This window comes from Ipomoea nil, unplaced genomic scaffold (assembly GCF_001879475.1).
Source record: "Ipomoea nil cultivar Tokyo-kokei standard unplaced genomic scaffold, Asagao_1.1 scaffold2159, whole genome shotgun sequence".
Classification (NCBI taxonomy): domain Eukaryota; kingdom Viridiplantae; phylum Streptophyta; class Magnoliopsida; order Solanales; family Convolvulaceae; genus Ipomoea; species Ipomoea nil.
The window spans coordinates 5,000,001-5,021,768 of record NW_017618587.1 but is presented as its reverse complement, the minus strand read 5'-3'; the positions used below and the strand labels follow the sequence as shown (position 1 = coordinate 5,021,768).

Genomic DNA, 21,768 nt, shown 5'->3' with positions numbered 1-21,768 from the left:
ATGGCCTCCGCTGCAGATCGGTTTAAGGCCGTAAACTCACCAGGCCTGGTGCGGGATCGGGGACGATCGTGTCCCGATTGATGTTCCGCCCGGCCGGCCGGTTTACGGGACGAAGAACCGACCTCTTGTGAACGTTTCACGGCATTCGCCTCACCAGCATTGGTGTAATCCGTGACCCTTCGGAGGGCCTCCTCGTATGTGGTCGGGGGTGAAGGATGAAATCCTGGTATAGATACCCCGCCCGGAGGGAGATGTGAAGCATGTGGGTGGCGGTCGCATCATCCATGGGTTCGACCTCCCCGACCGCTGCTTTCCATTTGATGAGGAAGTCGGTCAAGCTTTCCCCTTCGAGCTGCTTGGCCTTCTCGAGGTACATGTAAGACTTCCTCACCACTTTGGAAGTAATGAACTTCCGTACAAACTTGATCGCCAGGGTCTCAAATTTGTCGATCGACCCCGGGGGCAAGGTGCGGAACCACTCTGCTGCCCGACCGGTGAGGGTTGAGTAGAAGGCCCTGCACATCACGGCGTCTGAAACGCCCTTCAACATCATGTTGCTGAAAAAATCATTCACGTGAGCCTCAGGATCTGTCCGACCGTCGTAACTCTTCTCTCCCGAGACCTTTAAGTCGAGCGGGTAAGGCTGAGCCATTACCGCTGCTGTGAAAGGCGTCTGGTGGAGGGTCGATCGGTCGGCCGGGGGTGCTGCAGGATATGCATTCCTTAGCTGCGCAACTTCCGCCTGGAGGTTGTAGAGCAACCCTCGGGTTTCGTTGAGCTCGGCGTTCTGAGCGGCTTGGGCTGTATCCCGAGCGCGTCGACGTCGATGCGATCTCGACCCGCTGTACCCGGACGAGGCCTCGTGGCTAGCTTCCCGCATTTGTTCGTCCTCTTGCCTGGGGTTCGGGTCCTGGGGTCCCAGACGCTGGCGCATCTCTGGTCGGAGGCGGTCGAAAGCTACCGCTCGGGCAACCTCTTCCGGGTCCTCCGCTTGAACGGCCTGAACTGGTGCCTCCATCGCATCAGCACCCCCCGACCCCAACCGCGAATGAGCCGAGCGTCGAGCCCGGGAAGTGGACTGACGCTGCGGCTCTACTTGTGCGGTCGGCTGTACTGGAGGGGCGGCGGCTGGAGCTGTATAGGCAGGCGTATATGGTGGATAGCCAACCGGGGAAGTGTAGCACATCGGTTGGCCTGGCCAAAACCCGTATGGTGGAGGTGGAACCGGATACGGGTACTGGGCGGGATACATCATCGGCTGCTGCTGGTATGGCAGACCGGGCGGTGGGTATCCCGGCTGTATGTAATTCACCGGCTGCTGGGCGGCCGGGTACGTATTTGACGGATGTGGCGGTGAAAGGTTGAGGTTGAGGTCCATCGTCTGACCCTGCTGTTGGGTAGCGTAGTGGTCGGAGGAGCTCGCCGCATCCGCCTGGTCGTCGGCGAAGTTGTTGTGTGCCCACGGGTACATGTTGGAAAAGAGACCGGGTGCTCGTCCAGACGTTGGCTCGTTGCACGGGTCCCCACAGACGGCGCCAAAATGATACTGCTAATTCTACGTAAGCAATATAAATAACACAAGACCAAGTAAAGCAAGTAATTCTTTATTGATCAAGGTAGAGTTCCTAAGTACAATCTACTTGGTTGCCCTGAGTACCGACTGACTGCGGTCGGGAGTCTCTAGTTACAACCTATCGATCGTCCAAAAGTCCCCTACACTGCAGCTACTGTGGGTACTTATAGCCGCGACGCCGGAGACAAGCTTCTGGCCGTTCGGCATGCTCTCCACGTAGCCTCCACGCGTCCCCCTCCCGGGTGCCCTGCCTGTCGTCGTAGAAAGCCGCCACGTGTCTTTAGCCAGCTCTCTCGCCTAAGGACCACCGCTCGGGGTTCATAGCATCGCTCGGGCAACTCCCGGTCGGACCCCGACCGGGTTCTCCTCAAGGAGCCCGACCTGTTACCTGCAAAGACATAGACAAAAGGACAAAGGCATCTCGGTCGTGGTGAAGCTGTGTCGGTCGGGATATTCCCTACCAATATGTATATATAGTACATTATTTATATAAATATTATAAAACAGATTATGTAAATAGAAGTTGTGACAGACAAGGTGGTAGCTAACGTGTATGAATTTTAGAATGACTTGGATTCGAGTCTTTGCATTGACAATGTCACAGTCTTCTTCACTTTTTTTATTAACACAATTAAATTTTGGCATAATATATATAACTTCCATTATAACTTTCTTTATATTAATAATGAAATGTGTAATTTATAATGTGTTTTATATTCGAATTGTTTTATCAAATTAATTATGTTTCATATTTTGTTATATATATTTTTATAAAGTTTTAATATGTTTTATTTTTCGCTATATCCAACAATATTTATTGTTATACTTTTTAAGTATTTCATTTTTTTTAAACTTTCTCTTTTATTTTAATTTTTTTCCCTCACTAAAAAAATTTTCTGAATCCGCCATTGAATCCATCCTTACTTCTTTGCCCCCCCTCAACATATTTTCTGGCTCCGTCCCTGGTTATCCCCAAAAACTTAAATCAATGACTTCCTATTTAGAAAAATCACTTCATGCCGCTAGATAAATGTGTATAATTTAATGCCGAAGATGTGCACAGTTAATTTTAATTTTATTTATTTCTTGAATTGGTGTAATAAATTCGTCACTATAAATTCGTCACTATAGCCCAAGGATGTACATGGCATATTATGCTATGCATCCGTATGCACCCTGCATGGTGCATACGGATGCAAAAACGCGCGCCCTACTTAAAAAAAAAAATCAATTTCAATTCACAGTAACAATATTATGTTATGCATTTTTAGTTCGTTCATTTTAAATTTTTTAGTTATGAAATTCTGGAAGTGTAGTATGCAATTATGGATGTGTAGTTATGTAATTCTGGAATTGTAGTTATGCAATTCTGGAAGTGTAGTTATGAAATTATGGATGTATAATTATGCAATTTTGATTTTTTTTTTTAAATTAGACGTCAAAACGACGTCGTTTTTGCATCTGTATACACCATGCATGGTGCATACGGATGCATAGCATTACGCTCCTATTAAGACAATATTACATCTCATACCATATTGATGGGGTTATGGGCCACTGGGACTTTATTTTATTTGTTCTTGAGTAATTTTGGGCCAAGTCCAAAGGAAGGGAAGTGCAAGACAGGAGATGCAAAACAAGCCCAGAGGAATGGGGGTGCGGCAGGAGGTTGAGTGGTGCAAAGGAGGACCGGAGGATACTCGGGGCGCCAACTGCCACTGGGGGCGCGATGGCCGCTTGGGGCCGTAGCGCCCCTGGTGCTGATCGTGTCTTGGAATATATCTTAAAAGACAAAAATTCGTGTGAAATCATTGTTCGTAAGACAATACAGGTCAAAATAAAATGTAATACTAAATCAGAAATAAAAAAAATTTATTATCTATATATGAAAAATGTAATATGTAATACTTATTTTCAAAATAAAATACAATACTAAATCAGAAATAAAAAATTTATTATCTATATATGAAAAATGTAATATGTAATACTTATAAAAAGAATGTAATAAATCGATCAAATTCAAGATATCTTAATTGTTGAACATATAACCATTAATGTGTAATCCAATTATTAGCTTAGGTTTTTAGTTGAGATGGAGCACATGCTTCAATTTGGTATCAGAGCCCGATCAACCAACGGCTTTTAGTTCTTAATATCCTCACTTTATCAAATATTACACATGTTAAATATTTTGAATTAAATTTAATTAATTACAAAATTAAAAGTGAATAAATTTATAATTAAAGATCAACAAGTTTTTTTAGCCAGCAATCAAATGTTTCACTAATTAAGAGGGCATATTTATCCCCAATGAAATGACGCATTAATTTTAGATACTTTCACGAGAAAAAAAATTCCAACGATTTGTTTTTAAAAATCCTGAAAATGCAAATTTAAATTCTTAAATTAATAGAAATGGTTGTATTCTAATAGAATATATGATAAAGAAAGATCCTGCGCCACCAAATAAATAAAAAATGTTTTTAGTCGTTTATTATAACTAATAAAAAATAAAAAATGTTTTTAGTCATTTATTATAACTAATACAAAATTAATTAAATACATTATACTCTGATGACAGTATGTGAAGAGTCATAAGATCAAACATTAATGTTGGGATATTAACTTTTTAAAGTGCATTAGATAAAGAAAGTATAAAATATGAACTTTTTAAATTGCATTAGATAAAGAAATTATAGAATAAATACTAATAGAGTAAATAGTGCTAAAAAATTATGATATTTTTATAAATAAAAAATAAATTTATTATTTTATTTACAAAAATATACCATCTATATAGTACGTAAAATTCATGGATAAAAGAAAACTAGCAACATAAGAAAAGCAAGCTGGCGGCTGGTCGGGGCGAAATCGTAAATTATTATAATATCTTAGTCCACAAGTTATTACTTTAACTTTAATTTACATAGTGTTATGCGTAACCACACCTACTAAAACTACTCGCATAATCATATATACTTCTTCTGTCCTATTTTATGTGTCTGGTCTGGTTCAATTAACGAAACTTGAATAAAGTTATTTTTAATTCAATTTTTCATAATATTAAATTTAATATTAATACACATTTAGAAACTACACTAAAAGTATTATTAAACACACAAAATCGAATTTAAAAATAAATAAAAGATACTAAACAAAAAATAAATAAAAGATACTAAACAAAATAAACAAAGAAGAAAGAATTTGTTTGATCAATAAATAGTAAGTAGGACAGATAATATGACAGAATGAGTAATTTTTTTTTTTTCATTTTAGTAATTAATATATAGAAATAAAGATCGTCTCACATTAAAAAAGTGTACTAACATCTTAGTGGAGTCGATCTCAAACATGAAAAAGTCTCACACAAGATTTATATATAAATATCTTATATAAAATATCACACAAGACTTATATATAGACTGTCTTATGTAGGACAGTCCAACTAAAGACTTACTTACATATACACGTCACAAGACTTACTCGTATGTATAAGCTTAGTTAATACGACCATGGGGGAACTCGCACACCTGCGCCCATATCAATATTGATCTCTGTTCCGTCGGCGCAATGGAATCCATTGTTGTCCTTCGGAAACTCCGGCCATCCTCTATTCTGTTCCTCGTCTAGCAAGCTCGGCGCCGGCGTCTCCCACAGCAAATACTTGCCGTCGCGGTCCCGGAAAACGGAAGCTTCGTCCAACACCGAGCACTCCTCCGCGTACCACTCCTTCCCCTCCGACATTTCGCTGGTGGCGGTGGCGGAGGATCCGGGGGAGGACGACAGGTAGTGGTCGTCGCCGATGTTGAATCCGGCGCCGCCGGTGGAGCCGGGGGAGGAAGACGACAGCGAGGAAAAAGTGTCGTCGAGGAGGTTGAGCTTCGCGGACGGCCCGTATAGTCTCCGGGCCGCGTCGTCGTAGGCCCGGGCGGCCTCGAGGGAGGTGTTGAACGTTCCGAGCCAAACTCGGGCCCCGCGGTTGGGCTCGCGGATCTCGGCCACCCATTTGCCCCAGGTCCGCTGCCGGACTCCCCGGAAAGTACACAGCGCGTTTTCCGGGCCGCCCTTCCCCCTCATGCACCCTTTCCTCGAACGGCCCACGTTGGACTTCTTGACCGGCGGCGCGGTGTTTGCGGGTTTTCCGGTAACGGCGCCGCCTTCCTTGCCTATCGGAACTCGAACGTTAATCGTACTGTCTCCACTACTTTCTTCCATTGTTATGATATGATGTTTCAGGTGATATGATCGTGCATGAGTGTTAAGTTGCAGCGTTAATGTGAATGCTGATTTATAATGGAGGGGGAAATGACATGTGTGAAGTCTGAGACTCCTGTCCATATTACAACTGGAGAACTCCACCACGTGTCCTCACCTCCGCTTCCCAATTGTCTCCCGCTTACCGTCCTACGTTAATTGTCTTCACTTTCTTTGCTTTTGCTACATATATATCCATATGTATATATTATTGTATACACACACACACACACACACACACACACACACACATATATATATATATATATATATATATATATATATATATATATATATATATATATATATATATATACACACACACACACAAATTCAGCTTACTTAGCTCACTCCAAAAGAAACTAATTATGTCTCACAAAAACATTATTAGTCTATGTTAATAATCCTCAACTATATATCATTTGCCAAAATTTATATGAGAGTATGAGACACAGAGAAACTTCTATCAAAACTTGTTTAGATATGAAAGAGATACCTCAAGCGCTTTCACTATATGTGTGTACAAATAGTGTATATAATATTTTGATCTAAAACTCATTAACACGACATATTATATAAAAGTCAAATTTTTTATTATATTTTACAATTATATTACCAATTGACTTACCAACTACATGAATTTACTAGATTATAATTTGTAGTTTTTACTTCTATCAAAACCTCTTTAAAATATTAAAGAGATACCTCAAACACTTTCAATCCCTATTATATGTGTACAGATAGCCTAGACAATACCCTGATCGGAAACTCATTAATTAACACGACATATTATGAAAGTCAAAATTTTTATTTTACAGTTATATTAATAATTGACTTACCAACTACCTGAATTTACTACATTATAATTTTTTGTTTTTATTTCTATCAAAACCTCTCTGATACATGAAAGAGATACTTCAAGCACTTCCAATCCTTGTTATATGTGTACAGATAGCCTAGACAATACTCTGATCGGAAACTCATTAACATGACATATTAGAGTTTTTACCCATTTTGGTCCCTTGACTATGGCTCATTCTCAATTTTGCATTCCGACTAATAATTTAACCCAATGTGGTCCCTTGACTTTTGAAGATTTCCCCAAATCAGTCCTCCGTTACATTTTCCATCTTCTAAGCGTTAAGTAGGAGGGCATTTTAGTCCATTCAACCCCACCGCGCCTTCCCCAACTGCCGTTTCCCTCCTAAAATTCGCACAGTTTGCCCCTTTTATGCAATTAGCAAAAACCTTAAACCCTAGAATCTAAAATTCGCGAAATTGACGAAGGAGAATATCGACGAAGGAGAAGGAGACTACGACGACTCGCCGGAGGTCTGGATGGGGCGCCGGAGGTCTGGGAGTGCTACATTGCCAATATATGGTACGCAAACTTTTATTTATGGGTGCAGTGTTGCATTTTGAATTATTCCATGTGTTTTGCAAAGTTTACAGTAGTATTCCACCTTTACTATGTACTTTCAGTAGTGTATATGTGGTTACATTGTCTGAGTGTGAATGTGAGGCGTATATATGGTTGATTAAAGATGGGTTGTGGAGGGGACCATCAGACAGAATATATAGAAATATGTGTTTGTCTTTTTTGTTGGGTCAACTGTATAAATGTTTGCATAATAGGGTGCTGGGGGGGACCACTGGAGAGCAGTGTTTGGTCTCTGTTTGTAAAATATAGTGTGTGGGGACCATTGTGTTGATTTTTTGTTGTTGTTTATTGAACTGCAAGTCTTATCTATTGTATATGTGTTTTATAATCCATGTTTATAGTTTCTGTGTGTTATAATTTATTTTTGTAATCATTCAGATGACATTGATGAAAATAGATTTACACTTAAGCTCAAGCATGGTGGTAAAATATTAATGAGTGAGCCAGTAACATATGTGGGAGGTCATGTAGATTATTTTGACTACATGGATGTTGATGAATGGGGGTTTATGGCTTTACAAGACACAGTCATAGAGTTAGGCTACACAGTGAGTGAATGTAAGGTATATACTGTTGTGGGTGAAGGTTTAATTGAGGTCATTTCAGATAGTGAAGCCTGGGATTTAATTGATTTTAGTGATAAGGAAAGGGAAGTAGAAGTGTGGATCAACATTGGAGGGTTAAATTATGAAGCTGAGACTGATGTTGAAGTGGGAGAAGAATATGATTATGAAGCTCAGGTTGAGGTTGATGTTGGAGAAGATCCTGATTATGAAGCTCAGGGTGAGGTTGAAGTAGGAGAATATTCTGATTATGAAGCTCATGGTGAGGTTGAAGTGGAAGAAGATCCTGACTATGAAGATGATGGTGAAGAAGAATTGCGTAGTCTAGGTGAGGATGATATTCATTTTGAAAAAGCAGTAGATCCCAATGTAGAATACCATGGGTTAGGACCAACCACTACTGTGCCAGATGTGAAATCTGAAAATGATAAAATGAATATCCAAGTGAACTTTTCTGATGATGAGACACCTCATGGAAGTGATGAGGAAGTAGAGGATGACATTTGGCCAAAGTTTAGAAGTTGTGACATGGAGAACCCCACTTTCACTATTGGAATGACATTTGCAGAAAAAAAAGATTTTAAGGATGCCATAGTGAGTTATGCATTCAAAGAAGGGAAAGATATAAAGTTTGAAAAGAATGACAAGGTAAGATGTATTGTGAAGTGCAAGAAAATTGGTTGTCCATGGTCAATAACTCTGAGATGGATTAAGGATGTGAACTGCTGGAGGGTTACTTCATTCAATGACACTCATGATGGCTGCTCTTGGGTGTGGGAGAATTCATCTGTAAGGTCAAGCAGACTAGCTAAGAGGTGGAAAAAAGACATAGGCAGTAATTCAACATGGAGAGTCAGTGAGTTCAGGGAGAGAGTGGCTACTGATGACCACTTCCATATCACCTCTAAGGTTGCTTATAAGGCAATGACAATGGCTAGAGCTGATATTAATGGTGAGCTTGAACAGTATTTCAAAAAGTTTTGGAATTATTACTTGGAGATTGAAAGATCAAATCCAAGATCTCGTTCAATTGTGAAGATGAGTGAGACTGTAGAAGCAGGAGGAAAATCTAGATTTCTAAGATGGTATATATGTTGGGAGGCTTGTATGAAGGGTTTCCTACATTGCAGAAAGATTATAGGGGTTGATGGTTGCCATTTGAGATCAAAGTATGGTGGTTATTTGTTGACTGCAACTGCCATGGATCCCAATGATGGGATCTTCCCACTTGCCTATGCAATAGTTGAGGGTGAAAACAAGCAATCATGGACTTGGTTCTTAGCACTACTGAAGTTTGATTTGGGAATTGATGAGGCCCATGAACATGAATACACCTTCATTTCAGACAAGCAGAAGGGGCTGCTGCCTGCTTTTAGCTCAGAACTAGAAAATGTGGTGCATAGGTTCTGTGTTAGACACTTATATGCTAACATGAAGGTTGCTGGTTTTCATGGTAATGCACTGAAGAATGCACTATGGTCAGCAGCAAGAGCCACCACAGTAAACTCTTTTAAAGAGTCAATGAGGAAGATCAAAGACCTTGATATTGATGCTTTTGCTTGGTTGGGAGACAAACATCCATCTGAATGGTCCAGGTCACATTTTACTGGTTCTGCACTATGTGATATGTTAGTAAACAATGTCAGTGAGTGCTTCAATGCAATGATAGTTAAGGCTAGGGAAATGCCATTGATAAGCTGCCTTGAGATGCTTAGGACTATTCTGATGACAAGATTTTTTAAAAATAAAGAAGAGGCATCTGGGTGGACTTCAGTGATTTGTCCTAACATTGTTAAAAAGATTGCAGAAGAAGAGAAATATGCAGGAGGATATATACCCATACAGTGTGGGTTAAATCTATTTGAAGTCAAAAGACTGCATACAGGGGAGCAACACAAAGTAGATTTGGCCAGAAGAACATGCTCATGCAGAAAATGGGAATTGACTGGACTCCCTTGCAGACATGGCATTTGTGCAATCTGGATGAAGAGACACAATGTCCTAGACTATGTACATAACTGCTACAGTGTTGAAACATACTTGAAGGTGTATGAATTAGGCATTAATCCAATGGCTGGACCAAAAGAGTGGCCTCATTCTCATTTAGAACCACCCTTGCCACCTGAATACAAATCAAAACCTGGGAGGCCAAGGAAACTGAGGTTGAGAGGAGCTGATGAAGACAAGGGAAAAAAGAAAATCACAAATGATGGCGTCCATATGTCTAGAAGTCATGTGGTATTACATTGCACATTCTGTAAACAAAGAGGCCATAATAGTAGGAGATGCCCAATGAAACCTGTAAGTAAACTCTTACATTCTAGTTGTACTTGTAATTTTTCCCTTGTATTACATTAACCTGTAAGTTGTTACTGTTGTAGAGAAACCCTCAGCCACAAAGAAATCCTCAGGCACAAAGAAACCAGCCACAACGCAACAGAACAAATCAAGAAGCTAGAGTAGAAGTATTACATTACATTCTAGTTTTAGGTATAATTCTTTCCATGTATTACATTTGCTTATATTGTTTTATGTTTGTAGAGAAACCCTCAGCCACAAAGAAACCCTCAGCCACAAAGCAGCACTCAACCACAAAGCAGCAGAACAAATCAAGAAGCAAGAGCATATGAGGTTGATGTACCAGCAGCCATGTTTGATTTACCAACAGCCATGTTTGATGTAAGTGTTAAATTAGTAACATACCTTTCATACAAAATGCTTGTTTTACCTAACATGATTACTTTCATACAGATTCCTATTCAAGATGCAAGCTCAGAGTTAGTTCAACATGATTACCAAGTAGAGATTGAGGTTGAAGCACATGAAGAGATGCCATTACCTACTGTTCAAGAGGAAGTTACTCAACCTCAAGAGGAAGTTACTCAACCACAAGAACAACTTGTTACTCAACCACAAGAGCAAGTTGTTACTCAACCACAAGGGCAAGTTAGTACTGCACCTCCACCTGCCCCTCTACGAAGGCAAAAGACCCTTGGTTTAACAAAGAAAAAACAAAAAGTTGCTCAGCCTACAGGGAGGAAGTACAAAACAAGGTCTTCATCTACTTTGACTACGAAATTCAAGAACACAGCCTCTGAACCAATCGAGATTGATTGAGGCCTTCAAATTCTGTGAAAACTGTTTGTAGTTGTTTTGGATTGTTCTAATTGTACTTGTTTTTGATAATGCAAACTGATTGTGGGTAATACTCCATTTAGCATTGTCTTTTGATGGGTGTAATTGTAGTGGTTTTGGATAATGCAAACTGCTTGTGGGTTTAGCATTGTAAAGCTTCTGTTTTTTGAATACTCTACCATGAATGAAGTTTATCATTTTGCTAATTTCCAGTTCAAGTTTACATATCCAGTTTATAGTTCCAGTTGCTTTTGGTTTACATTTCCAGTTTCATTTAGTTGTTCACATTTTCCAGTTTAATTTGCAGTTTGTTTACATTTTCCAGTTGCATATTGCAGTTCCAGTTTAATTTCCAGTAGCCTAAATCAGTTCGAGTTTCATTTGCATTGTAAAAACTAAACACAATTCCAGCAAACTAAACTCAATTCCAGCAAACTAAACATCCATTCATAAACAAGTGCCACAACAAACAAAGTACACCTCATGCTATAGGGAGTCTACACCTATTACTCCCAGTTTCAACAGCTTTGTGGTACAAGTAAACCATACTAATTGCTACAACAATTACTACAAACGATTTAATCCTAAACCAAAAGCCTCCTTTTTTGCCACAATTACAATTACAATTACAAGTACTTCCACGACCAACAGAGGGCACTGCCATTGCTTTTAACCTCTCAATCTCCTCATCTTTTCTATTCATGCTTCTTAATAAGCCGGGAATAATCTTCTTCGCACGTGAACACATGGGAGGATCAAACCATTCCTTGAATCCACATCCGACACCATCCTATCGACAAATTCCAAAATTCTTACAACAAGTCATAATTGAGAAATTTGTAACAAAAAATTGAACCTGAAATGCTCCTTACACAAACCCAAAACCTCCGCCCGGGATTTTCGCTACTCCAAGAGGTCTGAATGCTCCATTCGCTGCCACAATTGCATATACGGGTAGGGATTGCATCGCCGTAGTGATACCTCTGTCTTGGAGAAGATGATGACGATGAATAAGAAACCTTGGTGTTTTGCCTCCACTGTGTTGACATCGTACGCAAGAGAGGAAGAAGAAATCAATCGTAATCTAGGGTTCTTGGTGTATTTTTGGCTCAGCTGTGAAGAAACGAATATGTAGAGGGAAACGGCAGTTGGGGAAGGCGCAGTGGGGTTGAATGGACTAAAATGACCTCCTACTTAACGCTTAGAAGATGGAAAATGTAACGGAGGACTGATTTGGGGAAATCTTCAAAAGTCAAGGGACCACATTGGGTTAAATTATTAGTCGGAATGCAAAATTGAGAATGAGCCATAGTCAAGGGACCAAAATGGGTAAAAACTCTGACATATTATGAAAGTCAAAATTTTTATTTTACAGTGATTATATTAATAATTGACTTACCAACTACCTAAATTTACTAGATTATAATTGTTTGTTTTTATTTCTATCAAAACCTCTCCGATATATGAAAAAGATACCTCAAACACTTTTAATCATGTGTACAGATAGCCTAGATAATACTCTGATCTAAACCTCATTAACATAATGACATAGAGTTAATACCCAAAATGGTCCCTCGACTATGTCATAATTACCAATTTGGTCCTCAACTACCATTCTTACCCAATTAAGTCCTCAACTATGTAACTTTTACTCAATTAAGTCCTCAACTATACAATTCTTACCCAATTTAGTCCTCAACTATACAATTCTTACCCAATTTAGTCCTCTGTATTAATTTGACTGTTTGTTGACTGCCAAAAGTCGGGATAAAATTATAATTTTACAAGATTTCTCCTTCCTCTCCATTTAGCAGCGCCAAACCATGCAGCAATACACTCCGATCAGATTTCGATCGTCAAAAAATCGTTGGAAATCAAATTTATGGGCTATCCGATGCATAACCACTACTTCAATACTGACAGGTTTAGAACCCAACCGGAGCTTATTGCTACATGGTTTGGCGCTGCTAAATGAGGAGGAAGGAGAAACTTGTAAAATTACCACTTTATTTCCACTTTTGACAGTCAACAAACAGTCAAATTGACAAAGGACTAAATTGGGTAAAAATTGTATAGTTGAGGACTTAATTGGGTAAGAATGATAGTCGAGGACCAAATTGGTAATTACGACATAGTCGAAGGACTATTTTGGGTATTAACTCTAATGACATATTATGAAAGTCAATTTTTTATTAATTTACAGTTATATTAACAATTGACTTATCAACTACCAGAATTTACCAGATTATAATTTTTTGCCTTTTTGATTGTTGAGGATGTCCCACATCATACCATTCAACTGGTGAATTGCTGCAGATCAGAGTTGAACGAGACTGTCTTGGGATGATGATATGATGACAACCTTATCAGGCATGGATTTGATCGGTGAGGAGTATATTATATTATATTATATTATATTATATAATAGTGAATTGATGGAAGTGGGTAGCTAGCAGGTAGGTTCAATGTATGTAACATGGAACCTCATCCAATGTATCATCTTTACCAAAACTACAAACACTACAGCAGCGTTGATATTCGTGCAGTATTGTGGGAATGGAATCAATGCATGGATAGAAAGTGGATAATTATTAATATTGTAAGGAAGAGATCAGAAAAGAACTAACATGCATGCATATATGAAGGTGGTAGCTAGGGAGGGTAGTGGGGGTTATTGCAGCAGATCAGATCAGAGAAATTAAAGTGTACGTGCGGCGTTGGTGGAGGCCGGCGGCGGCGTAAAGTATATATAGCAGCTAAGGACTAAGGACTAAGGTGGTTGAATTGTATAGTAATGCATCAATTAAGTGTCACGTAGGTAGAGTCTTTAAGAGCCAGGTGTAGTTACATTGTGTGTGTGTATATATATATTATTATTCCTTCTATCCCCAAACTGTGGAAGTTGGCTTAGCTTCTTTATTGCATGTCTCCCTTCAAGAGCCTTTCACAATCACCCACGACTCCCTTTTTTTATTATCTTTTCCAAACCATCACGCCTCATATATCTATCTATATCTATATCTTTTTTCAGGCATCTGAATAAGCAGAGGAGGAGACTCGTATGTACTATCTCATTCACACTTATACAAATTGTTAATTTGAATTTTGTTGATTAGTATATCAATTATTATCATTTATAATGGGGTATTTAGTAAATATATAGTTTTTAACTAATGGAATTAGTGAATTTGACTAGTTGATAATATGCTACGGTAAAAACAGAGATTTTTTTTTTATATACAAAATACAGGAATGACCTATTTCGTACAAATGCTACTTTTCACCTATAAGTGAGTAAACTTTAAAAGAAAAATTAAAATTCATATAATATTACTCTTAAGGGGGTGTTTGCTTCATGTTATATAAGATAACCAATGTTATATTTGTTTGGTAATATAAGATTATATATCATGTTTGGTTCAGGTTATGTAATTTTTCCAGAGAATGTCAGATAACCTTCGCATTAAATTTTTAGCTATTGGAAAGGAATGTGAGATACCCTCCAATTTCTTAGGTAATCTCACATTCCCTTTGTCTTATTACTAATGTTGGGTTTTGGACGTTTTAATCAATTTATCTTATTACCATTGTTTTATTTACATATCTTAGTTTTAAACCAAACACAGAAATCTAACATTTCCAGCAATCTAACATTTCATAAGGTAATCTAACATTTCGTGAACCAAACGTCCCTTAATAAGTCTTAAAATGCGTTTATTTTTAAGAAATGCATTCAAAAACTTTTTAAATTGCAACAATGATCTCAAAGAGTTTTGAGATTTTTTTATTTTTATTTTTTGGGAACAAAAAACGTGTTTGAACGCAAAATAAAAATTGTCATATATCATGATGAGTTCTCCTTTTAATGTATAGTACATTATTACTTGACTAAGTTGTAAAGGAATTGCACCCGTGACCCCAAATATAGAAAGAGTAACGTAACTGCTTACGTCACCCCAAATCTTCAGAACATACATGGTCAAATTCATCCAGGTCATGACTCCAATACTTAGGTCATGCTTACGTCACCCGAGGGCCACTACTTTGGAGTGCTCAATCGATCGGGAGATTGAGGTCCGGGAAGTGAATTGCAAATCTACCACTTATTCTAAATCAAATTAGACCCACTTATCACTGTTTGTAAAATAGTTAGTCTATAGGTCAATTAGATTGACTTATCACAAATTGTACTTCAAAATGCTAAAATTCAAATAGCTACTCAAAACAACTGTTTCAATTAATTTTTTTAGAAAATAAATTATACCAAACAGGTATCAGCTAATCGCTAATTACCAAACACCTTTCTACAATCAGTTAATGTTATTATCAACTAGTTATACTATCTAATTAACCCAATCAGCTAACAGCTAGCAGCCTTATTTAACAAGGCCTTCATAATTCCGTTATGTCATCTAATTGATATGAATTGCTACTTGATTGGTCTTTTTTTTTTTTTTTCTAGGGTACGTCATGTTAGAACGATAGAATTTGTATCAACCGATGATATTATTAATGTTCAAATCAAGTTTAAATACAGACTACAAAATGGGGTTACAAGCAATAAAAAGATAGAGGAAATGCATGAAGAACAATTATAAGACAAAAAATATAATTAAGCTACTACAAAATAATAATAAGTTTTCAAAAGTTAAATGTTAAATCAGAGATGTATATCAACTTTTGATCGATCTGAGCGCTGGCCATGTTAACGGTGGGAGGTTAGAGGTTGACAGGTAGCAAAAGTAGCTAGCTTAGCTTGATATTTGAACCTTATAGTATTGGTGTCTGTTGCTATATATATATCTTCCAAGATGATTTCAGTGCTCTGAAATTCTAATATATATATATATATATATATATATATATATATATATATATATATATATATATATATATATATATATATATAGTGTACCTATATCACACACAAACTATATACTATACATACTAAGTATGGAAATTGAAAAATGACTTCCTCCAAAAAAGAGAAGTCATTTTCCCCCAAAACATATTTATTTTCCGTTGACTATAACATCATTTTCTGTTGACCTTATTTTCCTCCCTCTTACCAAATACGGAAAACCCAAAAAATATTTTTCATAAGTCATTTTCTGGGTATCTAAACGCACTTTAAGTGCTCAAAGTGATGAATAGTTATGAAAATTTGTCTAAATTTGTAAGTTTTTGCTTGAATTTTGTGTCATACTTGTTATTGACATTTCTTTTTGGGGTTAAATTTAACATGAGGGAGAAGAGAAGCAAAGTAAGTCACATAAATCTTGAGAAGTGAACATCTATACCATCTTCAAAAGCATGTTATAATAAAGACATTACTTTGGGCAAATTAGAGTATAAAATACTTACAAATCAGCTGAATAATGAACATACAATTCTAATGTCATCTAATCTGTAAATCTATTAGCTTCATAATAAATATATTTTATACATGAAACAAACTCGATTACACTATAACAATTCCTTAATTGCCTAAACTAGATTAAAGTGAAGGCCCCCCAACTCTTGTCCACTTCATATATTCTTTCAAATATTACATTTAACGCTAATCATCATGAAACTTTTGTTCCCACCGAAATTAAGTTTTTGATGAAAATTTGAGACACGATTGTACGAAAGATTAATAAACAAAAAAAGTTAGATGAATGGTATAGTATATATTGTTGAGTGTGCTTATAATCTAGTTTGTGTGGGTCAGTGCATATGTAGTCTATGTACAATAGTTGGAGCATAATAAGCTTCGTAAACAAAATAAATTGTATAATTGAGCTCCCTAACTAATCAAATTTTGACCTAAATCCCTTATAAAGTCGTAAGCGGGCAAACAAAATGAGATTAAGCCCTACAACAACTTATTCAACAAATTATTATTGATTTTGTGAATATGAGTACTTTTTGCGTCGACATGAATTCTAATTGTAGATTTTATTATTTTATTTATCTTTTGCACTATTGAGTATCATACGACGAGTGTAGCCCAAATTAAAAATTATAATTCAATTTTAATTTTTAATTTTTCTATATTTAATCTAGGTTTTATGCTTATCTTTCCCCCTTTCCTTTGCAATGATCTCATCTTATGTTGGATGGTATTTAATATAGTTATATTTTCTTGAAAAAAGGAACTGTTTTAAAATTTACCCCTCTTCTTCCTGATATTGCACTTGAAGTGTTTACATTTTAGAATACTTTCATCCGAGTCCTACTACGCTACTATTCGTGTATTTTTATTTTTTCAGCCATAGAACTAGTCACGAAGCATCACGCTTGCAGTCGAAAGGGGAAAGATGAACCCTTCTGCGCCTCTGCGTCCTCCTCCGCTGCAGCCACCGCCGGTGCCGGCGCCGGCGCCCTCTGCAAGCTTTCATCTGCTGCCACCGGCACCACCGTCCTCTACAGGCTTTAACCCCCCGCCGCAGGCCACCAATTCCGCACCTCGCATTTTCTTCTCTCCCGGCTTCCACATCCCTCCCACCGCCGCGGCGGCGTCTGATATCCCCGCCGCCCTCTCCGCCCTCACTTCTCTCCTCCGCCTATCTCAAACCACTCTCGATTCTCTCTCCAGTATACTCCCGGCCACGTCCGCTCCCTCTCCTCCGACTACTCTCGTCCCTTGCCCTTTCAACCCTACTCACCGTCTCCCCCCTCCCTCGCTATTCCGCCACACTCTCCATTGCCTGCCTTCCTCTTCATCTGCTTCCTTGGATTCTCTAATTCAGTCCCGCCGCTACCCCCATACCCTCCGCTCCTCTGCTCAGGGCAACGATGTCCAATTCACTCATCCTCTTCACGATCCCCAAGCCGAGCTATGCTTCTCTCTCGAAAGCTACTTCGATCACGACCAGGATAGTTTCTTCTACTCTAATTGCCCCGGAGTTGTAAGCTTCCCTGGCAAGGATCCGTCCCCTCCAATGCTCATTTTGCCCGGTTTCTTATTGTCTCATTGTTCCAATTCCCAGGAAAACTGTATTATAGATCTGAAGGAGTTTCATGTTAGCCGTACTCAGCTTCTTCCTTCTGAAATATACGCCATTAGGGTTGAAGTTCATTCATGGAATGATTATCCTTGCAGCTATTCGTATAGAATCCTCCGGGCTATACTGCGGTTAGAAATGAGTAGTTTGTGTTCTTTGCCATCATGGTTGATTGCCAATTCACCTAAGTATGGTGTAGTGATTGATGAGGCAATGAGCAATCATATAGTTCTGTTGTGTAAGCTGTGTTTGAAAGCTATTGTTAGTGAATCTGTTGGGTTAGCTAATGCGCCTGGGAAACAAGAAGGGGATAAGGAATCAGTTTCGAGTGATCGGAGGCTTGAATGCCCCATCTTAGTTCGAGTATTGATGTGGTTAGCGTCCCAGCTATCTGTATTGTATGGTGAAATGAATGGAAGGTTATTTGCAATCAACATTCTAAGGCAATGCATCTTGGATTATGCATTGAAATCATCCTCTTTTTTTTCTGGACTTCAACAAGCTACACTGTTACGAGAATTAAATGAAGTCAACAAAGAACATGAGGAGCCACTGGAAAGTAGTAAATCACATGAAAGTAGAAAGGAGAACAATGGAAATGATGTAGAAGGTGGAACACTCAGTAAAAGCATGGTTTCTGTTTCTCAAGTAGCAGCAGCTGTTGCTGCATTGCACGAAAGATCAATACTCGAAGGAAAGATCAGAAAGCTGCAGGACACGTGGCCAGTTTCTGTATCCCAACGGTATATTCACATCCGTGTTTATAGCTTGGTGATTTCATAACATTTTATTGCAATGGCATTATGCATCAGATTATGTGTGGAAATGATGGTATGCATGAATTAGGAGTACTTAGATTTGGACTTGCTTTAGACATTTGCTTGCATTATCTTATATTTTGGTTCCGTATTTCTTTGCGCTTACACATTGGTAGGAACTGGCAATCGTCAATGATCTCTGCTCTGTCTCTTTGTTTCTTTTATCTACTTTTCCATGGACTAGTGGGGTGGTTTTGTGTCAAAGTAGTTGGGGATAATGTTATGTGCACCCTTTCATAATGACAATACTACAGGGTTAAATGCACTCTCAACTTAGGAGATATTGCAATAGCATTTATTTCAAATGTTCAGCATCTCAGAGGAGGCATTTTTCTTAGTCCTGTGGATTAAGCTTGTTTGGAGTAATAAACTTATCCACCTTGGGTTGGGACCAATAAAACCGGAATAGCAAAAGCAGAAAGCCAAATGAATTCTCTAATTTTTTCTTACACCTTTGATGTTATAATCTAAGATTGGGCTTGGGTCACTCGACTAGGCTATAATGCGCATGAGTGGACCAAACAAGCTCTACCATGTTATAATCTAAGATTAGGCATATAGGCCAAACCACACTAAAAGACTGAATCAATCAATTAACTAGTCTAACCCATGGCCTTATAAACCCATATGTTCACCCTTATTTTTTATCAATGTGGGACTCTTAACAATTGACAAGAAGAATAATGATCTCTAGAATCTAGCTTATCTCTCTTTTTCAGTGAATTTGGTTAACGGTGACAAGAACTCTGTGTTACCATTCTGACTGTATTTTGATAATCTGACAACAGTTGGGTTACTTTTTTCCCTAATGTACATTAACATTTGCAATGTGCTATTCTTTTCTTATGGTTAGTTATTCATGATGTTGAGCAAATAGCTAAATCTTTTGCATTATATAAGATAATAACATGTAATCAAATTATCCTTTAGAAATGTGGAGCATGCATATGTGGCAAAGACAGCAGATGAGGAGAGGCAGAAACGGCCCAACTATAAAGCTGTAATTGACCATGATGGGCTTCTTTGGCAGCGGTCGCATAATAATCAGGTAGGCGATTGCCATGTTACTTGTAAATTGTATGGGTAAACTATTGACTGCAACTTTTCATTCTTTCCAAATCAAACCTCCACCCCACACGTAAGATGAGAAAAACACAAGGCAATGCATAATAGAGCACTAAAGTAATTAGAAAAGTCAGGATTTTGCTTCCCTAGTTATTTATTTATTTTCTTTTAGATATGGAAACTGCACCACTACTAGAAATTATAAAGGAGTGTGTGACGGTGTAGAGCGTACATCACTCTTTTTTCTAATTTCATTCTTCTCGTTATTACCAGGAAACAAATAAAATGAAGACAAGAGAGGAATTGTTAGCTGAGGAAAGGGATTACAAGCGCAGACGAATGTCATATCGTGGCAAGAAAGTGAAGCGATCAACTACCCAGGTAATACTTGATTTCACACCACTGTTCCTGTTGTTATAGAGAAACAAAGTTTGAAGTCTCATGCCAAAATTACCAATGGCTACTTGTCCTGCATTAAGCTACTGAACTTCCTCTTGTTTGTGCATCTTAATTTGTCTAATTCCTTTGCTCTATTCTCATGAATTCATTTCCTGTGGGTTATACCCATATCTGTTAGGTTATGAGGGATATAATAGAGGAATACATGGAGGATATTAGGCAAGCAGGTGGAGTTGATTGTTTAACAAAAGGAGAAGAGGCACAAGCTTCTATCTCAGGGAATTCTTCAATGCAAGGCCTTTACAGAGATGATGCAAAGTCCATTAAAAATAAAGTGGACTCATCTTTAATGAGGGAGCAGTCACATCACTATATGAAAGGATTGCATTCTCATAGAGAAGCCCAATCATCAGACTTCAGAGATGACTCTTCCAAAGAGAGCACTCGAGATAGATCTCATCACTCTCATGGAACTGTAGTTGCAGATAGAAGTGTTGGGAAAAATGGGCGTAGCAGGCGGGATTATTCTAGAAGCCCAGACAGGCTACAAAGCAGTACCTATACAAGCAAACAAGCAAGTGTACGGAGGAAGCATGATGATCAAGAAGCGTATAAAGAAGATTTTTCTCACAGCTCCAGTAGAAAACACCAAAAATCACATGATCGTAAGAGTCCTCACAGAGAGAGAATTGAGCGTAATTTAGACCCTGGAAAACGGAGGCGAAGGGAAACATACCAGGATCGTAGATCAGGTTCTGCTTTGTGCAATGAGTTCGAGGACAGATATAATCCTTCAGAATCTCATGATATCTACGAAGATAACGTCTAACTGTCATGGTAAGTTGGCTGGATGAGATCATTTGCTGTTATGATGAGACTGGTTTCCACAAAAAGTTAAGATTAAGATTGTTGAAGTCTGAGTGGTTCTTCCTCCAGTGGGGTAAGTAATTATGGCAGGAATTGTCCTGAATACCTCTTATAATCGTTCTTTTTCAGAGATAAAACTAATATCATTCTTTCTTTGGCCCGTTTTCTCTTGAAAACTCGCAGTAGAAGTGAAACAAACAGGTTTCTGCAGTTTCATCTACATCTGTATCCTCCTCTGTATCCTTAAAATGATTATTCTATTATTGCTTATAGGTAAGTTTCTTTTCATTGTTACCTTCTCTTCCCAAAAAGGAGATTTCTGTCTTTTTTTTTTTTTTGTGAGTTGCTTTTATATACTGATTTGGCATGGCCAGTTACTTTAGGATTTAATTAACTAGTACTCCTAGATTCTCTACTTGAACAGATCTCTGACTGGGTTTCTCTGAGAATATAAACAATGCAAAACTTTTAAAACTATGCAGTAACACACACTAAAGCCCATACCTGGGCATTGATGCATGACTTTTCTGGTACGACTTCTAAGTCTTCTAGGGAAAGTTCAAAATAAAACACAATAATGCTTTTATTTTAATCACTCTTCTTTCTTCTAACCCCTGACAATCTTACATAGTCTCTTAGTTTGAACAAGTGAGCATTTGAAGCA

General features: G+C 38.2%; 3 protein-coding genes and 1 long non-coding RNA gene across 5 annotated transcripts in view; 3 read left to right on the top strand and 1 right to left on the bottom strand.

Annotated features, from left to right (window-relative positions):
• Positions 1-5,074: 5,074 nt before the first annotated feature.
• LOC109149254 (dehydration-responsive element-binding protein 2D-like) lies at positions 5,075-5,788 on the bottom strand. Its single transcript, XM_019296912.1, has one exon. It carries the CDS (start codon positions 5,786-5,788, stop codon positions 5,075-5,077), a length of 714 nt encoding a protein of 237 aa, XP_019152457.1.
• A 1,351-nt stretch (positions 5,789-7,139) lies between these two features.
• Positions 7,140-10,107, top strand: LOC109149253. Its single transcript, XM_019296911.1, has 3 exons — positions 7,140-7,208; positions 7,647-10,045; positions 10,099-10,107. Exons 1-3 carry the CDS (start codon positions 7,166-7,168, stop codon positions 10,105-10,107), a joined length of 2,451 nt encoding a protein of 816 aa, XP_019152456.1. The 5' UTR covers positions 7,140-7,165.
• Positions 10,108-10,113: 6 nt separating this feature from the next.
• On the top strand, positions 10,114-10,483 carry LOC109149334. The gene is made up of 3 exons (XR_002048950.1): positions 10,114-10,132; positions 10,213-10,296; positions 10,373-10,483. It is a non-coding gene; the product is annotated as an uncharacterized LOC109149334 (long non-coding RNA).
• Positions 10,484-17,207: 6,724 nt separating this feature from the next.
• LOC109149805 (U11/U12 small nuclear ribonucleoprotein 48 kDa protein) overlaps positions 17,208-21,768 on the top strand; it is a 5,016-nt gene continuing 455 nt past the window's right edge. The window contains exons 1-5 of one of the 2 annotated variants that reach the window (XR_002049007.1): positions 17,208-18,698; positions 19,704-19,821; positions 20,112-20,219; positions 20,416-21,177; positions 21,288-21,768. The exon at positions 21,288-21,768 is cut by the window's right edge and continues 455 nt beyond it. Coding sequence is in view for 1 of the 2 variants with exons in the window: in XM_019297808.1 (XP_019153353.1) it covers positions 17,269-18,698; positions 19,704-19,821; positions 20,112-20,219; positions 20,416-21,066 (2,307 nt within the window). In the remaining variant the exon portion in view is untranslated. Of the gene's footprint in view, positions 18,699-19,703; positions 19,822-20,111; positions 20,220-20,415 lie in introns of both variants that reach the window. The other variant, XM_019297808.1, reaches the window with a different exon arrangement.